This window comes from Peromyscus californicus, unplaced genomic scaffold, assembly GCF_007827085.1.
Source record: "Peromyscus californicus insignis strain IS unplaced genomic scaffold, ASM782708v3 Scaffold_5__1_contigs__length_169319896, whole genome shotgun sequence".
Taxonomy (NCBI): domain Eukaryota; kingdom Metazoa; phylum Chordata; class Mammalia; order Rodentia; family Cricetidae; genus Peromyscus; species Peromyscus californicus.
This window is the reverse complement of record NW_026294573.1, coordinates 7,372,135-7,391,062: the sequence shown is the minus strand read 5'-3', so window position 1 is coordinate 7,391,062 and position 18,928 is coordinate 7,372,135. Positions and strand designations below refer to the sequence as shown.

At 42.5% G+C, this 18,928-nt stretch overlaps 1 protein-coding gene across 1 annotated transcript; it reads right to left on the bottom strand.

The window, feature by feature from the left end:
* Positions 1–4,626: 4,626 nt before the first annotated feature.
* Positions 4,627–15,299, bottom strand: LOC128096155 (arylacetamide deacetylase-like 4 family member 1). The gene is made up of 4 exons (XM_052715355.1): positions 15,132–15,299; positions 12,563–12,779; positions 8,230–8,293; positions 4,627–5,398 (listed from the first exon to the last, which is right to left on the bottom strand). The coding sequence occupies exons 1-4, from the start codon at positions 15,297–15,299 to the stop codon at positions 4,627–4,629; spliced, it is 1,221 nt and encodes a 406-aa protein (XP_052571315.1).
* Positions 15,300–18,928: the final 3,629 nt, after the last annotated feature.

The following is an 18,928-nucleotide window of genomic DNA, read 5'->3' as shown; positions in this document are numbered from 1 at the left end:
TTGCTTCTTCATACTTTTTCCTCTATCCTCTTTCTCCACCCCTTTCCTTTGTTTCATCCATTCATTCATTTATTGCTTTTATCACAGTTAATTGTTTTGTCCCACAGTTGACAGCATCCATTTGTATTTCTGTAGCCATTGGTGTTATAGTAGTTGGCCTTAGTCAGTTTTAAGTCTATTTCTACATCTAATTTGGTAGTGTTGCTGTTACAGTGGGTTCTTTTCTGTACTCTGACTAGTTGATTGGAGACTGAGACTTCAAGAGAATGCTGCTGACTAGATCAAACCAGAAGATGCAGCCACTCCAAGAGGTTGAAAAAAGTTGTAGCAAAGAAAAAAGAAACGGGAAAAAGTGGCAGCACGGCTGCTGAAAGCGTGGCAGCTCTCCAACGAGCAACTCCACGTAAGTGGTTGAAGCGCCAGAGAACCAATCAAAACCCAACTGTAAGAGAGATTAAGGGCAGGGCAGTGGTGGTGCACCCCTTTAAACCCAGCACTTGGGAGGCAGAGGCAGTTGGATCTCTGTGAGTTTGAGGACAGCCTGGTCAACCAAGCGAGTTCCAGGACAGCCAGTGTTACACAGAGAAACCCTGTCTCAAAAAAGAAAGAAGGAAAGAAAGGAAGGAAGGAAGGAAGGAAGGAAGGAAGCAAGCAAGCAAGCAAGCAAGGAAGGAAGAAAGAAAGATTAATGACATCAATGATGACATAAACAAGCAGATAGAATGAGGAAGTGAATTCAAGGTCTAGATAAGGAAGTCACCAATATCTCTGAGTTTCAGCCTTGTATCTGAGAACTTCAGCAAGGAAGATGAAATTTGGGGGGGAAATGTATATTGGGAATGAAAAACTTAGTAAATCCAACTACAGTGCTGAGCATTCTTAAGAAACCAGATCCAACAGAGGGAAGAATAGCAAGCATGAGAGGTAAGGCCAAGAAAACAGAACCTCTGTCTAGAAATTAAAAAAAAAACATCCACAAACGTCAAGAACCCTGGCATGTGATCAAGAGATCAAACCTAGCAATTTATGGGTAGAAGGAGCTGAGATCAAATTAAAGGCATGCAGGAGGTGGTGGCACATAGCAGGGCAGTGGTGATGCACCCCTTTAAACCCTGCACTTGGGAGGCAGAGGCAGGCAGATCTCTAAGTTCGAGGCCAGCCTGATCTACAGAATGTGTTCCAGGACAGCTAGGACTACCCTGGGCTACACACACCCTGTTTCAGATAAAAATAAAAAACACAAAGCAACAAAAAAAATTAAAGGCATAAAAATCTATCTAATGAAAATATAACAGAAATACTCCAAATCTAGGAAAAGTAGTAGTTATCCCAGTACAGGAGGCATGTAAAATCCCAAGGAGACACAATCAGAAGAGAACTTCTCTAGACTTAAGATAGTCACTGCAGAAACAGTATTGAAGCTGAGGGAAAAACTGCCACCTCAGTTCCTAAAGGAAAACCATCAGAACAATAGAAAGCTTCTCAACAGAAGCCCTAAAAGCCAGCAAATCCTGGCATGATGCATTTCAAGCTCTAATGAAAAAAAAAATCAACTGTCAACCACAAGCACTGTCTCCAGAAAGGTTCCGTTAGTACCAGCTGGAACAGTAAGAAAGACAAACACATGTCCAGGACACATCACTACTAAACCAGTATTATGAAAAAAAAAACAGCTAAAGGAATATCACACACACACAGGAAGGAAAAGGGCGGCCTTCATCACAAGAGCACAAGAGAAAACACAGTTCATAAAAGAAAGAAAGGTTCTTAGAAAAGTAAGAATGAGCCAAACCCCAAAACAACTAGATGGAAAGAAAGAATACAAATAATAATAAAATTCTGGTAGATGATAATGAAGTGGAGATAAAGAACAAGTCAGAGAATGAACAAAAGAAACAGCTGGATTTGTTTTTCAAAACAAGATCAACAAAACCTAGTCAAACTAATAAAAATATAATAATTCAATAAAACCAGAGATGGAAAAAGAGGCGTTAAATGGATGACAATGAAATCCAGATGATTATTAGAAAGATCTTTGAAATCCTGGAAAATCTAGAAGCAATGGGCAAATTCCTAAGACACATATAAACTAGCAAAATTAAATCAAGATGATATGGCCAATTTATACAGATCTATAAATGAACAATGCGACTGAAGTGTTATATAGTGAACAACTGATGTGGTAATCTCCCAGTTAATAAAAGAGGTGCTTTAGAGAAGACCTAAGACCAATGCTCCTCAAACTGTACCATAAAACAGAAAAGGAAGGAACCATGTCAAACCGTGTCAAATTATTATCCTCATGTCCAAACCAGATTAACACACAACAAAAACAGAATATTATAGAAAAATTTCCCCAGTAAACATGTTTGTGAAACTTCTCGAAATATTTGCAGACTGAGTTAACAAATCAAAAAGGTCCTATGATGATCAAGTTGGTTTCAACCCAGGAGTGCAAAGATGGTTAAACATACACCAATCAATAAAAGCAACACAGCACATAAATAAACTCAGAGATCCTAGCACATTAAGAATAAATATTTCAGGAATACATTAAAAAATAAAGTCAGGGCAGAAATCACATGATCACCTCAATATATTCAGAGAAGACCTTTGACAAAGTCTACCATCCATTCATGATGAATCCCTCAAGAAATTATAAATACAAAGAATATGCTTCAATATAATAAAGTCTACATATGACAAAACTACAGTCAGAATTACACTACAGGGGGGAAAGATTGAATGCATTTCTTTTTAAATCAGGAATGATAGAAGTGTGACCACCTTCTCCATTCTGTTCAATGTGCTGCTTGAAGTCTTATCGAGAGCACCAAGGCAAGAGGAACAACAAAAAAAAGAAAGATAAACTGGAAAGAAGTTAAATCATCCCTACTTGAAAAACCACGCTGAGTGTAGAGGTGCAGGCCTGTAATCTCAGTACTGGGGAGCTGAGGCAGGAGAGCTGCTGTGAGTTTGAGGTCAATCTTGACTACATTGTAAGTTACAGGCCAGCGAGGGCTACATAGTAAGCCCTTGTCTGAACAAACCAAGTAAACAAACAAACAAAAACCACAAACCCCAAATCAACCCACCTGATTTTTCCACTAAGGTGCAAAGGCACATAGCCACTTCATGGAAGTGGGGAAATTGGATAGTCACATGTATGAGAAGGAAATTGGATTCCCATGACTCCTAAACAATTATCACTTCAGTACAGGTCCAAGACTTTAAGATCTCCAGCATCAAAACTACTTGAGCAAACAGAGATAACACAAGATACAGACACAGCCAAGGCATTTGAGAGGGACTCTAGTACCCTAAGGGGAACAACAGCAGCTGGTCAAATGGGATTACACAATGCTGAAAAGCTTCACACAGCACAAGAAGAAATCAACAGCGTCACTAGGCAGTGTACATGATTAGAGGCAATCTTTGCCCACTATGTATTCAACAGGGGATTAAAATAAATACCTAAGAAACTCAAAAGATAAATGGCCAAAATCCAAATCATCAAATCAATAAAGGGGAAGATGAATTAAACAATCTTTTTTTTCAAAGAGTGTAAGTGTCCAATAAGTATTTAAAAACAAATCAACATTTTGGTCATCAGCAAACCACGAATCAAAATTACATGAGACTGTATCCCACCCTAGTCAGAACCATTAGGAAATAAATGATATGTTGGGCATCGTGGTGCACACCTGAAGGCAAAGGCAGAGATAGGCAAAACTCTGTAAGTTTGAGGTCAGCCTAGTCTACACAGAAAATTCCAGGTCAGTCGGTGCTACATAGTAAGAAACACACACACACACACACACACACACACACACACACACACACACACACAAATGGATACATACATGCATGTAAAATGTGAGGGGGACGGGAGGGGGGAGAACAAGGGAATCCGTGGCTGATATGTAGAACTGAATTGTATTGCAAAATAAATTAATAAAAAAAAATAAAAAAAAAATGACAAATGCTGATGCAGATGGGGAGATGTAGAAAAAAACCTCATGTATTGTTGGTGGTAAGGTTAAATTAGTGCAGCCACTACAGAAATCAATATGGAGATTTCACAAGAAGCTAAGAAATAGGTCTTCCATGTAATGCAAATATATCACCCCAGGGTGTAAACCTAAGGGAGTCTAAGTCAGCATACTATAGACAAAACAGCTCATGCATGTTAACTGCAGCAGTATGTACAAGAGCTATGATTCTTATCAACAAACAAATGCATAGAGAAAAAAGTCACATACACACACATGACATACCTATATGGCTTGAAAATAGGAGGGAATAGGGGGATTAATTTGGGGATTTGGAGTGGGGAACAAGACATGGTATGTACATCAAAGAAAAGCAAAGTTTAGAATATGTGTGTATGAAATGTAACAAAATTCACTATCTTATACATTAAAAGAATAAAAGAAAGGATTAAAAAAAGACTCATCCCTAGCCTCAGATGTGGCAAAATTCTCCTTGGTCCTTCTCATTCAAGGCACCAGGGATGATGTGATATCTCCTACCTTCTGATCCTTGATTTTTTCACCTTTCTTCCCTGCTGTGGATTAGAGTGGGGTCTTGTGCATGCCAGACAATCATTCTCCCATCATGCTGCAGTCATAAGCCCTTTATATAACTGACCACAGCATTTACGACATCCAAGGAACAGGGGAAAGAGAAAAACTTATTATCAAAAAGAACAGCGCAGCCATGGAAGCCATCTACATGGTACCAGGTCACAGGGACCCCTTGGTCTTCTAAGCGCTTCTTGTAAAGCAAAGCATCATCACGGATAAAGTCCCACTGAAGGGTCACTATGAATGCCTCAGGAACCTGAGCAATGATTTTGTCGTCTGCTATGAGGGGAGAAATATCTGTATTCATAGTATGCTTGGTTTCTAGGTAGGCAGCCTCATTAAAAGGTGCCGGTGACTTGGGTCGCTGGTATTTGCTTCTGAACATTTTAGGGATGTTGTCAGGGCTTAGCCATTTCTCATACTTCTGCCAAACACTTGGGGGCATACAGGCCCCTGCCAACATGGCATCTTTCCAGGAGGGGTCAATGGCCAGATATCTACAAATACAGTTCATCATGAAATCTTTGGTGAGGAATGGAATATTTGCATTCTGCAGCTTTGATGGGGACTGGAAATACAATGCCTGGAGGACTGGATAAATCAGGATCTGAGCCCGGATCTTGGGAAGATCTGCTCTGCCCACCAAGGTCTGGGTGATAATAACTGCAGCCCCACCTCCAATGCTCTCTCCACAGAGCACAACCTGGGAGGGATCCACCCCATAGTCTTTCGTAGACTTCAGGAAGTGAATGGAGGCATTCAGGCAATCCAATAGAGAGAAAGGATGATGGCGGTGAGGAAGCTTTCGGTACCTACAGAAGGAAGACAGAGGACAACATATCAGTATTGTGTAACATGAATCTTAAAAGGTCCAACAAATAGAAAAAAAAAAACTGGAGCCAGATATTGGGGTAAATTCTGAAAGATCAGAGAGGCAGAACAAGCCACACAGCCAACCTCACCTTGCCAACTCCTCAACTGATCTTTTTTCCTCAGACTGAAAGTCTCTGAATCCTCACTGGAGTGGGTCTTAGCTGAACTGCTCCAAAGTCTCTGGTTCCTGGTCCTCACGCCTTATGTACCTTTCTGCTTCCTGCCATCACTTCCTGGGATTGAAGGTATGTGTCCTTCCCAAGCAAAGACGTGAGATCTCAAATGCTGGGATTAAAGGTGTGTGTCACCATGCCTGGCTCTGTTTCCAGTGTGGCCTTGAACTCACAGAGATCCAGAGGGATCTCTGCCTCCCAAGTGATAGGATTAAGGGTGTGTGCCACCACTGTCTGGCCTCTACGTCTAATCTAGTGTCTGGCTCTGTCCTCTGATCCCCAGATAAATTTTATTTGTTAGAGCACAAATAAAATATTACCACAGCACTGCAGGAATTTCTGTGAATTGCATCCTCTACTCACCCAAGAGTCTACTTGATTAAATCTTCCACATGACCCTAGCAATTGAAGACACTCGTTCCGATTTTCCCCCGTGTGAGTTTGAAGAAGCTGCCAAAATTCAGTTACTGAATTTTATCCTGTTAAGATTCCCTTATCTTGGCATACCCTTGTGGTTCTAAATGGTTATGTAATATTGCCTAATATCACATGGTTCAGAAGATCACTTAAAAGACTTCTTTGTTCAAATCTTAGTGCCCAAGTGGTTGATTCAGTTGTCATTGAGAGATTATCATACCATGAAGTTTCAAACATTATTAATTGTTCAGTTACTGGTGGATTCATAGTTTAATTCATTTTCCAGTAGTTATCAGACGTGGTACTGCTTTGGAAGTAAGCAACTTTTACCCTCTGGGATATCTTGCCAGCACACTTAGCCAGTGAGAACTATAGGTGAAAAATAGAAAAGAAAGAAAACATATAGTTTGGCAGAAAAGCTGTAGACTCGGAGGACATTGTAAAAAGGGTTTAGCACATTGAAAAACAAATCAATGGGCTATGGAGACAGCTTAGTGGGTAAGAGTGAATGCTGCTCAATCATAATGACCAGAGTTCGGATCCCAGCACCAACAGTGGGTGTCCTGCAAATGCCTATAGCCCCAAGGGATCTGATGGCCTCCCCTGGCCTCTTTGCACAACCACAACCACATGTGCACAGATATACACACACACTAAAATCTTAAATAAATTTAAAAAAATCAATCAAATGCTTTTTACTAGAGTCCTCCAGGGCTTCTTAGATATTAGATCTACCTCACCCATGACAGACTCCAGGATAAAATTGTAAACTCATTTGAAATACTTTTGCTTGAAAATATAGTACTGCCAGGGTACCCAGTTTGTACTAGTCCACCTAGAAAATTGTCTTCCTGGGACTCATTTCCTATTGTTAGTTGCCCAGACACTCAAAGTCCAACGTGGCCATGTTCTAAGGGAGCCCAGGTAGTGTTGCAGCTGATGGCAACCAAGGCATCATCCACACAATACTGGGCATGCAAGCATATGAAATGTAGTCACTGGGTTGTGGAGGCTTCCACCCAGGTTCAAAGCTAAGCCTGGGAGGCCAAGAAAAGCATGAGATAGTTGGTGTCCCTGCACCATGCCAATGAGAAGGAATATGTAAACCTGCGAGGTGATGACTAAGCTCCAGTGGACACCTGAGGAAGTAGGAGATGCCATGTCTTTGAGCAATATGCGGAAGAACACCATAGACAAAGAGCAGATGGAGGCTAAGAGGGAGGCCAAGTAGACTTCAGCCAGCAGGACTGTAGAACTATGACTGCCCAAATCATTTGGAAATGAAACTGGAATTATAAGACTTAATGTTTGCCCTGCTGTGTTTTCGTCTTTCTTGGTCCCAGCTTTTCCCTCTATGACACTAATTATTCCTTTTGTGAATGAGGATGTTTGCTCTATGCTGTTGTATGTTGGAAGAATGCAATTTGCTGTTTTAATTTGTGACAATTCACAGCTGAGAATTGGGCCAAGGTTCAGAAGACTATAGACTTGAACCATTTAACAGGGCTGAAACTATTAAACTTTGGGGACTCTTGCACTAGATAAATTTTATATGATGGGTTGACCATGACCCTTGGATGTGCAGGGGTGGGATACTATTATGTAGATATATAAAGTACCCCTCAAAAAGTTTATGCTGGCAACTTATTCCCTGGATATGGATCAAATCATTGAGATGTAACTAGACTGTGGAACACTGACATCATTGATAGAGTAATTCATTTAAGGGTTTATAATTTGATGACATTATTGGAATGTGGGCCTAATTGTAATATATAGATCTCTGGGGGTGGGCTGTCTTTGAATGTACCTTGTCTCTGGCCCTTTCTGTCTTTGCTTCCTGGCTACCACAAGGTGAGCATATTTGATGTATTATGCTCTCTTGCTTTGAGAATATTCTGTCTTACAGAATAGCAGTGAAGCAAGTTGGTCATAGACTGAATGAAGTTATTTCTTTGGTATTTGCAATAGCATGAAAAAAGTGAGTAAGAGTAGTTAATTGTCACCATGGCTACCTCACTCAATCCTCAATGATGAGTGGCTTTCCAGACCTTTTCTCATTTGTATGATGCTATGGTCACATGTGAGAGCTTCTCTAGGGGCAAAGACATCTAGGACTGCCACTCCTTGTATTTTCCCCTGCTCTGTGGGTAAGCCACCCACCATCTGAGACTACTCACCCCACCGACAGCAGCACTGAATCTGTCTCTCGAGCCAGGAACGTACACAGGTTATGGTAACAGTCTGCAAGAGAACACCAGGTATAGTGCACTGTATGAAGAGTGCCCAGAACACCCCACCACAGTCCCAGGGAGCAGCTGATATGAAGATCACAGAAATGATACTTCTGTTCCTAGACGTGCCCCCTCTGAAGTGACTCAGGCCACCAGGACAAGGCAAAGCCAGACATCTGACTTAATTTCTTAAATGTTGGGGGCATAAGTGGACTTAGAGGCTCATGGTTTAATTTTACAGTGGGGAAACTGAAGACCAGGAAATTTTGAGGTTCTAAATGAACAAAAACAAGGATAAAGCACTTTTGGAGGATTAGCCTGGAAATAATAAGAATTTCATATATTGAGCTGAGTATGGCAGCACATGCTTGTGATCCCAGCTCTTGGAATATAGAGTCAAGATGATCAGGAGTTCAAGTCATTCTCAACTACATAGCAAATTAGATGCCAGCCTGGGCTACAAGAGACCCTGCCTCAAAAGAGATTCATGTATATATTTGATTAGGAAACAAATGATGGGTAGATGGGCAATTTGGATTAGTATGGTGCTACATTTGAAGTTCTAGGAGGTAGGTCCCCTGGCATTAGTATGTATCTTTACACAGGTCCCCAAACAGAATTCCCTTTGATTTAGCCCATTCCCTTGGTATACATGACCCTTATCAGTCTGTGTTCATCTTCTGTCCAGGCTGCCACAACTCATTGGATAACAATCTCTGAGCTGTGCCAAGTAGGCATCATGAATCTCTAAATGACACCAGACAATTCTAATATTTATGGGTGCTTACTAGGTGAGTACACACCAGCTACACTGTTGGGCAGAGGATCAAAGTAGACTTGGAGGCTAACACTCCTGAGGGGAGAGGGTCTGATTTGAGCTATCTAGTCAGCTTCTCTGTCAGTGACTCTACTCCACAAGGTCTGAAGACTGCACATCAGCTTTATCTGAGGACTTTTAAAGTAGGGACGGCTGGATCCACCTAGGAGAGGAGCTGTGTCAGGCTAGGGAGAGGGTCTGTGATGTGAGTGCCCTTAAAGGCCTCAAGAGGAGTTTACACAGACAATATGGAGACTCTACTAACTCTGTCCCAGGACCTGCCTAGACATCTTTCTCTTCAAGTCCTTCAAGTAATTCCTGTTTCAGAGCTTTGCATATGTTGCTTGCTTTTTTTAGACTTATTAGGACAAGAGTGAGACAGACGAGACATCACAGTGGGTGATGCTAAATCGTGGGGCCAGGTAAACATTTGATGCGGCATTTTACAAAGTCAAATTTTAGTGCCAAAATATGTCATGATGAGCAAACTTTCAGAATTTTGTTTTGTTGCACCAGGTATCTCTGGTGAGGTCAGTGGAAATAGCTTACATCTTCTCCTCCTCCACTTGCCCACGCTTCATTTACAACTCATAGAGAAAAATGTAGGGAAACTCTTTAAAATATCCACACAGACAAGGACATTTGGAGCAAGGTCCAGGTGCTCAGGAAATAATGTCAAAAATTGACAAATGGGATTTCATAAAATTAAAATTTAAAAAGTTTCTGCACAGTGAACGAGACGAATGTAGAGGCAGCCTACAGAATAGGAGATCTTTCCTAACTGCGCATCTACTGGAGAATTACTATTTAAAATATACAAAGAAATTTTTAAAAACTGAATGAGAAATCAGCCAATCCAGCCAATCCATGGGCTAATGAGACAGACAGTTCAGAAGGTGAAATACAAATGGCCAATAAACATGAAGAAGTGTCCAACTTCACCAGACGTCGGAGAAAAGCAAATTCAGACTTCACTTGAAATACCTCCTCACCTCAGTCAGAATGTCCATCATTAAGACAATAAACATAGAACTAGGTGTGGTGGTGCATGCCTTGAAACCCAGCACTCAGCCAAGGCAGAGGCAGGAGGATCTCTGTGACTTCAAAGCCAGCCTGAGCCACATAGTGAGATCCAGGATAGCCAGGGCTACACAGTAAGATTCTGTCTCAAAAAAGAGAGGAAGAAAGGAGGGCAGCAAGGAAGGAAGAAAGGGGGAAATGACAACAAATACTAGAGAGGGTGCATGCAGACAAGGGACCCTCGAACATTGTTGGTGGGAATGTAAACTAATCTGCCTAGTATGGAGATTATTCAAAACATTAAAAGTAGATCTGTTATACGGTCCACTTGCACCACTCCTGGGTGTTTAGCCGAGATGCTTGCACACCACTGTTTACTGCAGCATTATGTATGATCCCTAAACTAGGAAGCCAATCTGGGTGTCCGACAGCTGAGGAATGAATAAGGAAAATGAGCCACATATACACAGTGGGATTTGAAGTTACGCTGATTTCAGGAAAATGAGTACAACTGGAGATAATTATATTAAGTGAATTAAGTCAGTCTCAGAAAGGCAGATGTCACCCATTGTCTTTCATTTGTGAGTACAAGGTTTTATATAGATTTATAATATATATCTATAAAATTGAAAATTAAGTTAAATTTAATTAAAGTAGCCTAGGGAGCAAATGAGACTAATGAGAGGGACCAGAGGGCAGAAGATAGTGGTATATGGAGGGGGTATGTTCAAAGGATATTATATAGTTGTATAAAAATGGCCTTATGCAATCCAGTATAATTAAATAAAAACTAAAAATATTTAGAATAAGCTCCTACTTTGTGTTTGTCCAAGGCACTCGGCTATGTTAGTTTCTGTTTTCATCTGAACTCTTGGCTCTTTGTAGAATTTTCCCCCTAGTCTTTTCAAATGAGTTTGTTGTTTTAATTATGTGGATTGTGTGGAGGGGGTATCTGAACATGGGGAGTGCAGTGGTCAGAAGAAGGAGTCAGGTCTCGTGGAGCTGGAGTTGCAGGTACTTGTGAGCAGCCTGATGTACTCACTGGGAGCTGAACCAGACTCCACTGTAAGAGCAGTGAGTACTCCAAACCTCTGAATCATCTTTCTCTTAATATTGTTTTGAAATGTAATATTGTTGGTCCTAGTGACTGACTTTCTGGAGTCCTTTGTTTTGCAGTCTAGGGCCCAGGCCTTCCTCACCTCACTCAGATCTCCAGTTATGTAGCACTGGCTCCTTCCATCCCTTGGTCCTGGCCTCAAGTCTCACTTTATTGGAGAAACTGTTTGATTAGAAATAATGAGGTGCTGTGACTCAGTCAGTTCCTGTTCTGGGCCTACGTTGTCCAATCTGAAACCACCACCATCCCATTTGTGTTCTGCAAGGTCCAGCCCCCTACTTTGGCAAGCCAATGAGGGGAGGGACTAAGTCTTGTTCTCTAGACTCCGAAAATCCACTGATAGCTACAACACAGGTTTCCCTTACACTCTTGATGTTTCCACTCTGGGTGGGAGAAGACAGAAAGCAAGCAAGGAAACATTTTGGGGACCAACATCAACATGGACAATGTAAGCTTTGTGACAAGATATCAGGAATGGATCCATTGGTCCAGGGTCTGACTTCAGAGTGTCAGAGAGAATCTCTAGATAAAATGTTCCCTTTCCTCTTCCCAACACCCGCCCCCATCTACCCCTTCTTGCTCTTTAAAATATGTGGCCTCTTTTTTCATGAATTGTTGTTATATACATGTATGTACATGCATATATATTCCTAAATATTGATACAGCATGCTCAGTCTGTATAATGCTACTTGTACGTATGTTTTCAGGGCTGTCCATTTGGTATTGGATGACGAGAGACATGTTAACCTAGATTGAGGAAAGCCCACAAGGCCTCAACCTTACACAAAACACTATAGGCAGTTAAAGAATGTTGAGATCAAGAGAAATAGTCTTCTCCAAGGAAGAGAACATCAGTTGGTTGTCCAATGCCAAATGGTCAGCCCTGAATTGTATTTTTAAAGATCTGTTTGGTGTGGAAAGATGACCAGCCAGACTGCTGACAATGGAGCAGTGGGCTGGAGGGGGTGAGCAAGTGAAGATGGGTTTGGACCAAGATGATCCAGAAAATCTGAGAAAAGTAATGGATTTGGGACCATTGTGGGACAAAGGGGATGGGAGGTTGGCATCATACCTAATTCCCTGGAAGTCCCACTAGGCAATCACTGCCCCTGCCTCGACAGAGATATCAAATTGTAGAAAACATTGTCATGGAGGCAACAGTCCCTTTGACTGACATGACCTTCAGTCTTAATCTGCCTCCCACAAAAGGAGCTCCAATGGCTGCTTCCTTTGACTCCCTCCAAAGAGATACTCATGGAAAAGTGAACGGGGTTGTGGAGGTTGTGAGGCCCCTCTCTTTCTGTACGACAGGGATGTTTCTCACCTAGGCTGCCCAACACTGCACCCCCTCCATGGAAGAAGACGATGCCTCTCCGGGGCTTGGAGGAGGCTGTTTTGGGCTGAAAGAGCCTCACAGGGATTGTGCCGAAACGCAGGTCCTTCACAAACACACCAAGGCTCTTCTTTGACACAAAGATGTCTTGTACAAAGCGGAAAAAGTAGGGCATGGAGCAAATGTTCATCTTCTCAAGTATAGTCCCCTGTGGGAAAGAGAGAGCAGTTGGGGGCTTTCCTGACTCCTCTGTCCTTTCCACCCTTCAGACACTGCCCATGCTGCTGTCTCTCTCAACTGTGGACTTTCCATAAAACTCCCATTTGAATGTGGTAAAACCGGTTTCTCCCAAGATTCATGAATATCCAAAGCTGTTCATGAAGATTTAGGGCATGGGAGATGTAAGCAGTAAGGAAAGAAGAGCCACGCCTGCTTGCAGACAGAATTTCCTGGTTGCCTTTCTAGAAAAGACCTGTGGCCCAATAGCTTGGTTCTATTCCAGTCTCAGCTCATTTCTACCATGCTGCCTCTGATTTCCATGCAACAGTGGAGCCTTTGATAATAGCTTTGCCCATTCCTTCAAAGAGTATGAGGAAAGCCACTCTTTCTGGTCCTAGTTCCATATGACTCTGCTAGTCTCTTCTTCAGAGTCCACAGCAAAGCCTAGGCTTGGTCCAGAGCTTGTCACAGTGCCCTCTTCACAATCTTTGCAGCTATAAAGCCTGTGTCCCGCCCTTACTGCTTCCCCAAACTTTGTACTTCAGGGAAATTGGTTATACCCTTCCTTATAGTTCCCTCACTCTTGAAGTAGAGAGCAATTATCATCTGTTTCAGGTTTGTCTGATTGGAATAAAGGGAGCAAGTTTTAGAAATCATCACAGAATAAACCTGGCAAAGGTTGGCTGCCTTTCCCTTCATTTCTTGACCATTAACCATGTCCTTGGCAGTGACATCATGATATTCTTTAAATGTGACAAACACAGTTGTTGGGGATGGGGCTACCAATAAGCCTGAGGTCATGACCACTGTAATTCCCAAGGGGACAAAAAGTGAGCCTGGAACCTAAGAGCTATGTATGTCTTTCCATAATGAATAGATCAGCTTTGTGACCACTGTAGGGCTGAGGCTGTCACTGAATTAATGAGTTAGCTGTCACTTCTTAACACATTCATGGTCACTGAAGCAAGGCACAGCAGTAGACTTCTTTTGCCATACTTGATCCATACTGTACTGTCCCATGCACTCTTCCCTCTGTAGGAGCAGCACTGATGACTTTAGAAGAGAGTTGGGCCTTTGGATGGTCCCTACACAAAGCCTCCACAATCTCTACTGGAAAGATGGCATTTGTCGTCTTTCCTTGGATGTACTGAGGGCAGCAGAGTTCATGAGCCTGGTCCTCTGGGAAGTTATCTCAACATATTCTTATACAAGGAACAGAATGACCTAGATTTACATCCATCTGCACTGATGGAAACCTGCATGAACTCAACAAACACTTCCAGAGTTCTGCTTAATAAACGATTGGGGTTTATTTGCCACACCCAAATCTTAAACTCCTTTGCCTTTTTAAATTCAACTTTCTTTGTTTAAATATCTTTTTAAGTTAGAAAAAAATTTATGTGAATGAGTGTTTTGCCTATATGCATGTATGTGTACCGTGTGCATGCTTGGTTTCCATGGAGGCCAGAAGATACCCTGGAATTGGAATTAAAGATGATTGTGAGCCACTATGTGAGTGCTAGAAACTGAATCCAGGTCCTCTGCAAGAGCAGCATCTGCTTCTAACCACCGAGTCACCTCTCCAGTTTGGTGCAAAGGTCTTCTAAGCCCTCAGGCTAACCACTTCTTAATAGTTTACACGGTAGAAAGCCCCCACTCCTTGTCTCAGGTCACATAAAGATATTAATATATCAAGTTATTTTTAAGTTAAATTTTCTTTTGTCTATTTAGTTTCCTGTAACACAGGACTGAACTTAAGACAGGATAAGACTTTTCTTCTGCCCTCCCCAACTGTATAACAAACTAAGTTTAACTAGCAAGCAACCCTTGCTTGGGAGATATTAGAAACCCAGGCTCTAGCTCCTGATGGCTGTCCCTAACCATTCCAAACTGATCAACAACCATAGACTCTAACACACCTCATGGGCTCACAAATCCCTAACTGAAAGCTCTTGTTTTACTGATGAGGAATCAGAAGTATTTTAGCCAGCCAGGTAAGGACTTACTGACCCATGCTGCTTGACCCAGACAGTCACCAAAGACTCTACCTTCCCAATCTAATATCTGGCATTTGTAAGGGTCTCAGACTGTTTCTCACTAGAAATCAACTCCCCAGTTTCTTCCCTGCTGCTTATTCTTGTTGGAAGTAAAGGAAAGAGGGTGCATACAGATCACTTAATAGCCATGTTGTCCTTAGCAAGTCTTCAATACCACGCCTGGCATATCATTACTGACTAACACACACTGGCTGTTAAACTATGTGGATCTTGGCGAAATTCTTTCCCCAGGCTGAAGTTCTGTCTACCCTGGCAGGAAATGATTATTAAGAAACAAAATTTACCCATGTTATTGTCAGATGGAAGAGATAGTGCAGAATCCGAAACTTCAGGGGGTGCGTGATGGTGGGAGGCACGTCAATAGTAAGGAGATGGTCGACGAGAACCCACACGTTGACTCCCAGGACCAGAAGACACACAGTAGCGAGGAGAAGTTCCACCCAGGGAAGCATGGTGCTCTTGTTCCTTCAGGGTGAGCCAAGGAAAACCTGTGCCCTAGGAGGACTTCATGGAACTTCTCACCCACAAACTCAGGCACCTTATAACCGTCAGAGAAGCACCATGGCCTAATCTCACCCCTTTTCAAACCCCTCTGGATATTGGAAGCATCCCCATATGAACTGATTGCAACAGATCCCAGCCCAGAGAGGTTCCTGCCCAGCAGCAGTGGAGCCCTTGTACCTTGTCCCCAGGTCACAGATATCCTTCATCACACCACCCAGGGAGTCACCAACCTGTCCCTTAGGAAAGGGACACTATTGGAGAAGGGGTTGTCTGGAAAGTGATGCCAAGTGGCAATCAAGGAATCAAGGACAATTGAGAAAACTCACTGAAGTCATGTACTCTGTGACTCTCCTCTCAGGTGTGAAATCAGAGATTAGAGAGGTGGTATATGTGCCAAGGTGAACCACAATGAGGAAGGGCAGAATGAGGTGTCGAGAATAACCTATCATATCCCACCCTCACCTCTCCTCTGTACTCACTAGCCTTATTTACTTAATATCAGAAATGTGTTTCACAATTGCTCCTTGTATTAGCCCTGACCTTATGTCCTGCAGTCACATATTGTGAGGTCTAAGGTCATGCAGATATAAACATATCACCCTAACCTAGATATGCCAATTCTGAAAGATATTAAACAATGTTCATGTGAGCACATTTTTGTATGTCTGTTCATACACAAGCATGTATTCATACTTGTCATATATATGTGAGTATGTGTTTGTAGAAGTTGAAATCAGGTGCTGTCCTCAGTTGCTCTCTACTTTATTTATCAAGACATGATCTTTTCCTGAATCTGGAGCTCACTAATTCTAGCCAGCTTGACCTGGGGATCCCTTGAGTCTACTTCTCTATCATCATACCTGCACAAATGTAAGTGATCTGAGCTCCAACTCTCACATCATGCCTTATGAGCTGAGCCATCTTCCCAGCACTGAGCACACTTTTCACCAGATAAAAAGAGAAATCCAAACCCTGGGTCCACAGCCACTGCCTTTGTTGGGTTTTCAATGTTGCATACCTTCTACCTGCCATGCCCTGGTACAGGTTTCCCCTCCTCTTGAGACTATTTTTTCACTGCAAAAACTTTTGGTCTAAGTAAGTTCACAAAGCTTAAAATATTCATTAATATGCTACATTTTTTTTTTTTTTTTTGGTTTTTCGAGACAGGGTTTCTCTGTGTAGCTTTGCGCCTTTCCTGGAACTCGCTTTGGAGACCAGGCTGGCCTCGAACTCACAGAGATCCGCCTGGCTCTGCCTCCCGAGTGCTGGGATTAAAGGCGTGCGCCACCACCGCCCGGCTAATATGCTACATTTTAAAGCATGAAGGGAATAATGGTCTTTGTAAGGTGTATGACAACATGCCAAAGACTATGGATTTCCCTCCAGTATCAACAATCAGACAGGTTTTTCCTCTTCTGATGTTAGTATTCCTTGCTGGTGGGTTAGAGAAGGGTGTAGAGGGCAAGGTACTATGTGATTACCTTCTTGCTGAGACATGGGTAAAAAAGGACCTATGTTACACTAAGCATATTTCTAGGTACTAAGTACACATGAATGGACGTACAGGTTGCCACTGGCAGGGTGCTGATGCTGGCCTTCAAAAGATGTATCACCTAGAATATCAGGTGAGCGTCATTCAGGTGATGGTCATTGTGCATGTCATCAAGCTGAGTTAATGTAAGGATCTTGAGGTAGGATTGTTCTGGTGGGGGATGGAGAGGAATACACACAAGGATGGGTACCTTTATAAGAGAGGCAAAGAGACTACACAGAGATAAGGAAGGAATGGGAATGCAGGTAAGAGCCGAAATGGGAAGAGGTGCTATGGCTATGAGCCAAACTGCACTGTGTCCTGCAAGAAGCATGAGGAAGAACAGGAAGGAGGGCACTGGATCCTCCACACCAGTGCTGTGCTTGCATCTCTCCTGCACCGCCCTCTCCTTCCCTGCACCGGCACCTTGAATGTGCGTGGCAACATCCTAGAAGTCGTAATGGAAGTGAAAGAGGAGAAGGCCCGCGTTGGGCATTTTCTCTCGTTGCTTCTCCCATGTGATTAGCTCTGTTCTGCCACAGCCTCCTAGCCATGATGAATGGAAAAGCCTCATTCTAAAATACATCTCTACTTCTTTAAGTTGTTTTCTTGGGTATTTTGTCACAGAAGCAACAACAGCGACTATTAGAGTGTTGGGGTCAGAAAAGCTGTGGTTGTGCAAAAGGGACAGCTACGTGGCTCCAGTGTCATCAGTTCGTTACATCTGGAGAGCAATGGGGCTTGGAGTTTCCATAGGTGCATAGAAAAAACAGGCCATACGTAAACTACTGGGCTCCCTCCACCATGGAGGGCAGAAGTCATTCCCTTTTCTGGTGATGAGAGAGAGCTGTGTTGACCACGCTAGGGCAAAGATTTTTCTAGTAATCAGGAGGCTCTGTATGCTCACTAGTGAAAGAAAGCTAACATGTTACTTCATTTTTAGCCTGTTGTCATGGTGCACACCATTATTCCTAACACTCAGGAGGCAGAGGGAGGAGAATCTTTGCAATTTTGAGGTCAGCCAGAGCTATACAGTGAGACTCTGTCTCAAAAAAGGAAAAAGATTTCCTTTTGAGACAAGGGTTCACATAGTGCAGGCTGGCCTCCAACTCAATATGTAGCCAAGGATGACATTGAAAATGCATTTCTTGAAATGGTCTGAAGACCATCTGGGAACATGAATGCCTGTTTCTTTTAAAGAAAGAAGTGGGCTGGCTCAGCAGTTAAGAGCATTTGCTACTTTGGCGTATGACTGGAGTTCAGTTCCCAGCACCCATGTAGCAGTTCATAGCTATCCTTACCTACACGGGATAGGGAATCCAGTTCACACATAGACGTACAAGCAAACATGCATGTATATAATATAAAAAAGTAAATCTTTAAGAAAATAAAAAAATCATTTTTATATCCCAGATGGCCTCCAGAGCTTCCCAGAACAGCCTTGGATCTGACCATTTGGTAGCTGGGGATCTGACTTTGAATATCTAACTAAAGGCTTGAGCCCAGGAAAAGCTTCCCATAGTTCACCTTTTCTTTCTATCCCCCTCCTCTCCTTCCCTGTCTCTCTTTCCTGAAAATACTTTTTTAATACTGCAATCATGCCCACGGGTAGCCAAATTGGGGATGGGGGTTCGTCTGAACCCAAGTGAGTTGGCCTGTCACCAATGAGCTTGACCTCATCAATGAAGCCGTATAGCCTCCTTCCGTGGGAATATGGCCCAAGATGTGTTTTTGTTGAGCACAAAGACTTCACTATTGACATTCTGACTGTTCTTTCATATTTATTCATATAGAGTGTAAGTTAAAATTCAAGAAAATGTAAAGACATTTTCTCTCTTCCTTCATAGTTACTCTGTGCACAGGGATGGTAGAGAATGTTGTTAGATGCAGCAGTGGACATGGTTAGGGCTGCAAGGTTTCAGTCAGTAGGCCTTTATTTCCCTCTTAGCCTACATCCTTGTACCATGCACCAACTCACCATTTTCTTCCATGAAAACTGGAGATCAGTTAAGGTTGCAGCTGGAGCAGAAGCCTTCCTTACATTAT

Coding starts and splice junctions, on each gene's coding strand:
- LOC128096155 (XM_052715355.1), bottom strand. CDS start 15,299: ATGCTTCCCTGGGTGGAACTTCTCCTCGCTACTGTGTGTCTTCTGGTC. Junction 12,780..15,131: donor TCCATCTGACAATAACATGG/GTAAATTTTGTT, acceptor TCTTTCCCACAG/GGGACTATACTTGAGAAGAT. Junction 8,294..12,562: donor TGCAGTGTTGGGCAGCCTAG/GTGAGAAACATC, acceptor GTTCTCTTGCAG/ACTGTTACCATAACCTGTGT.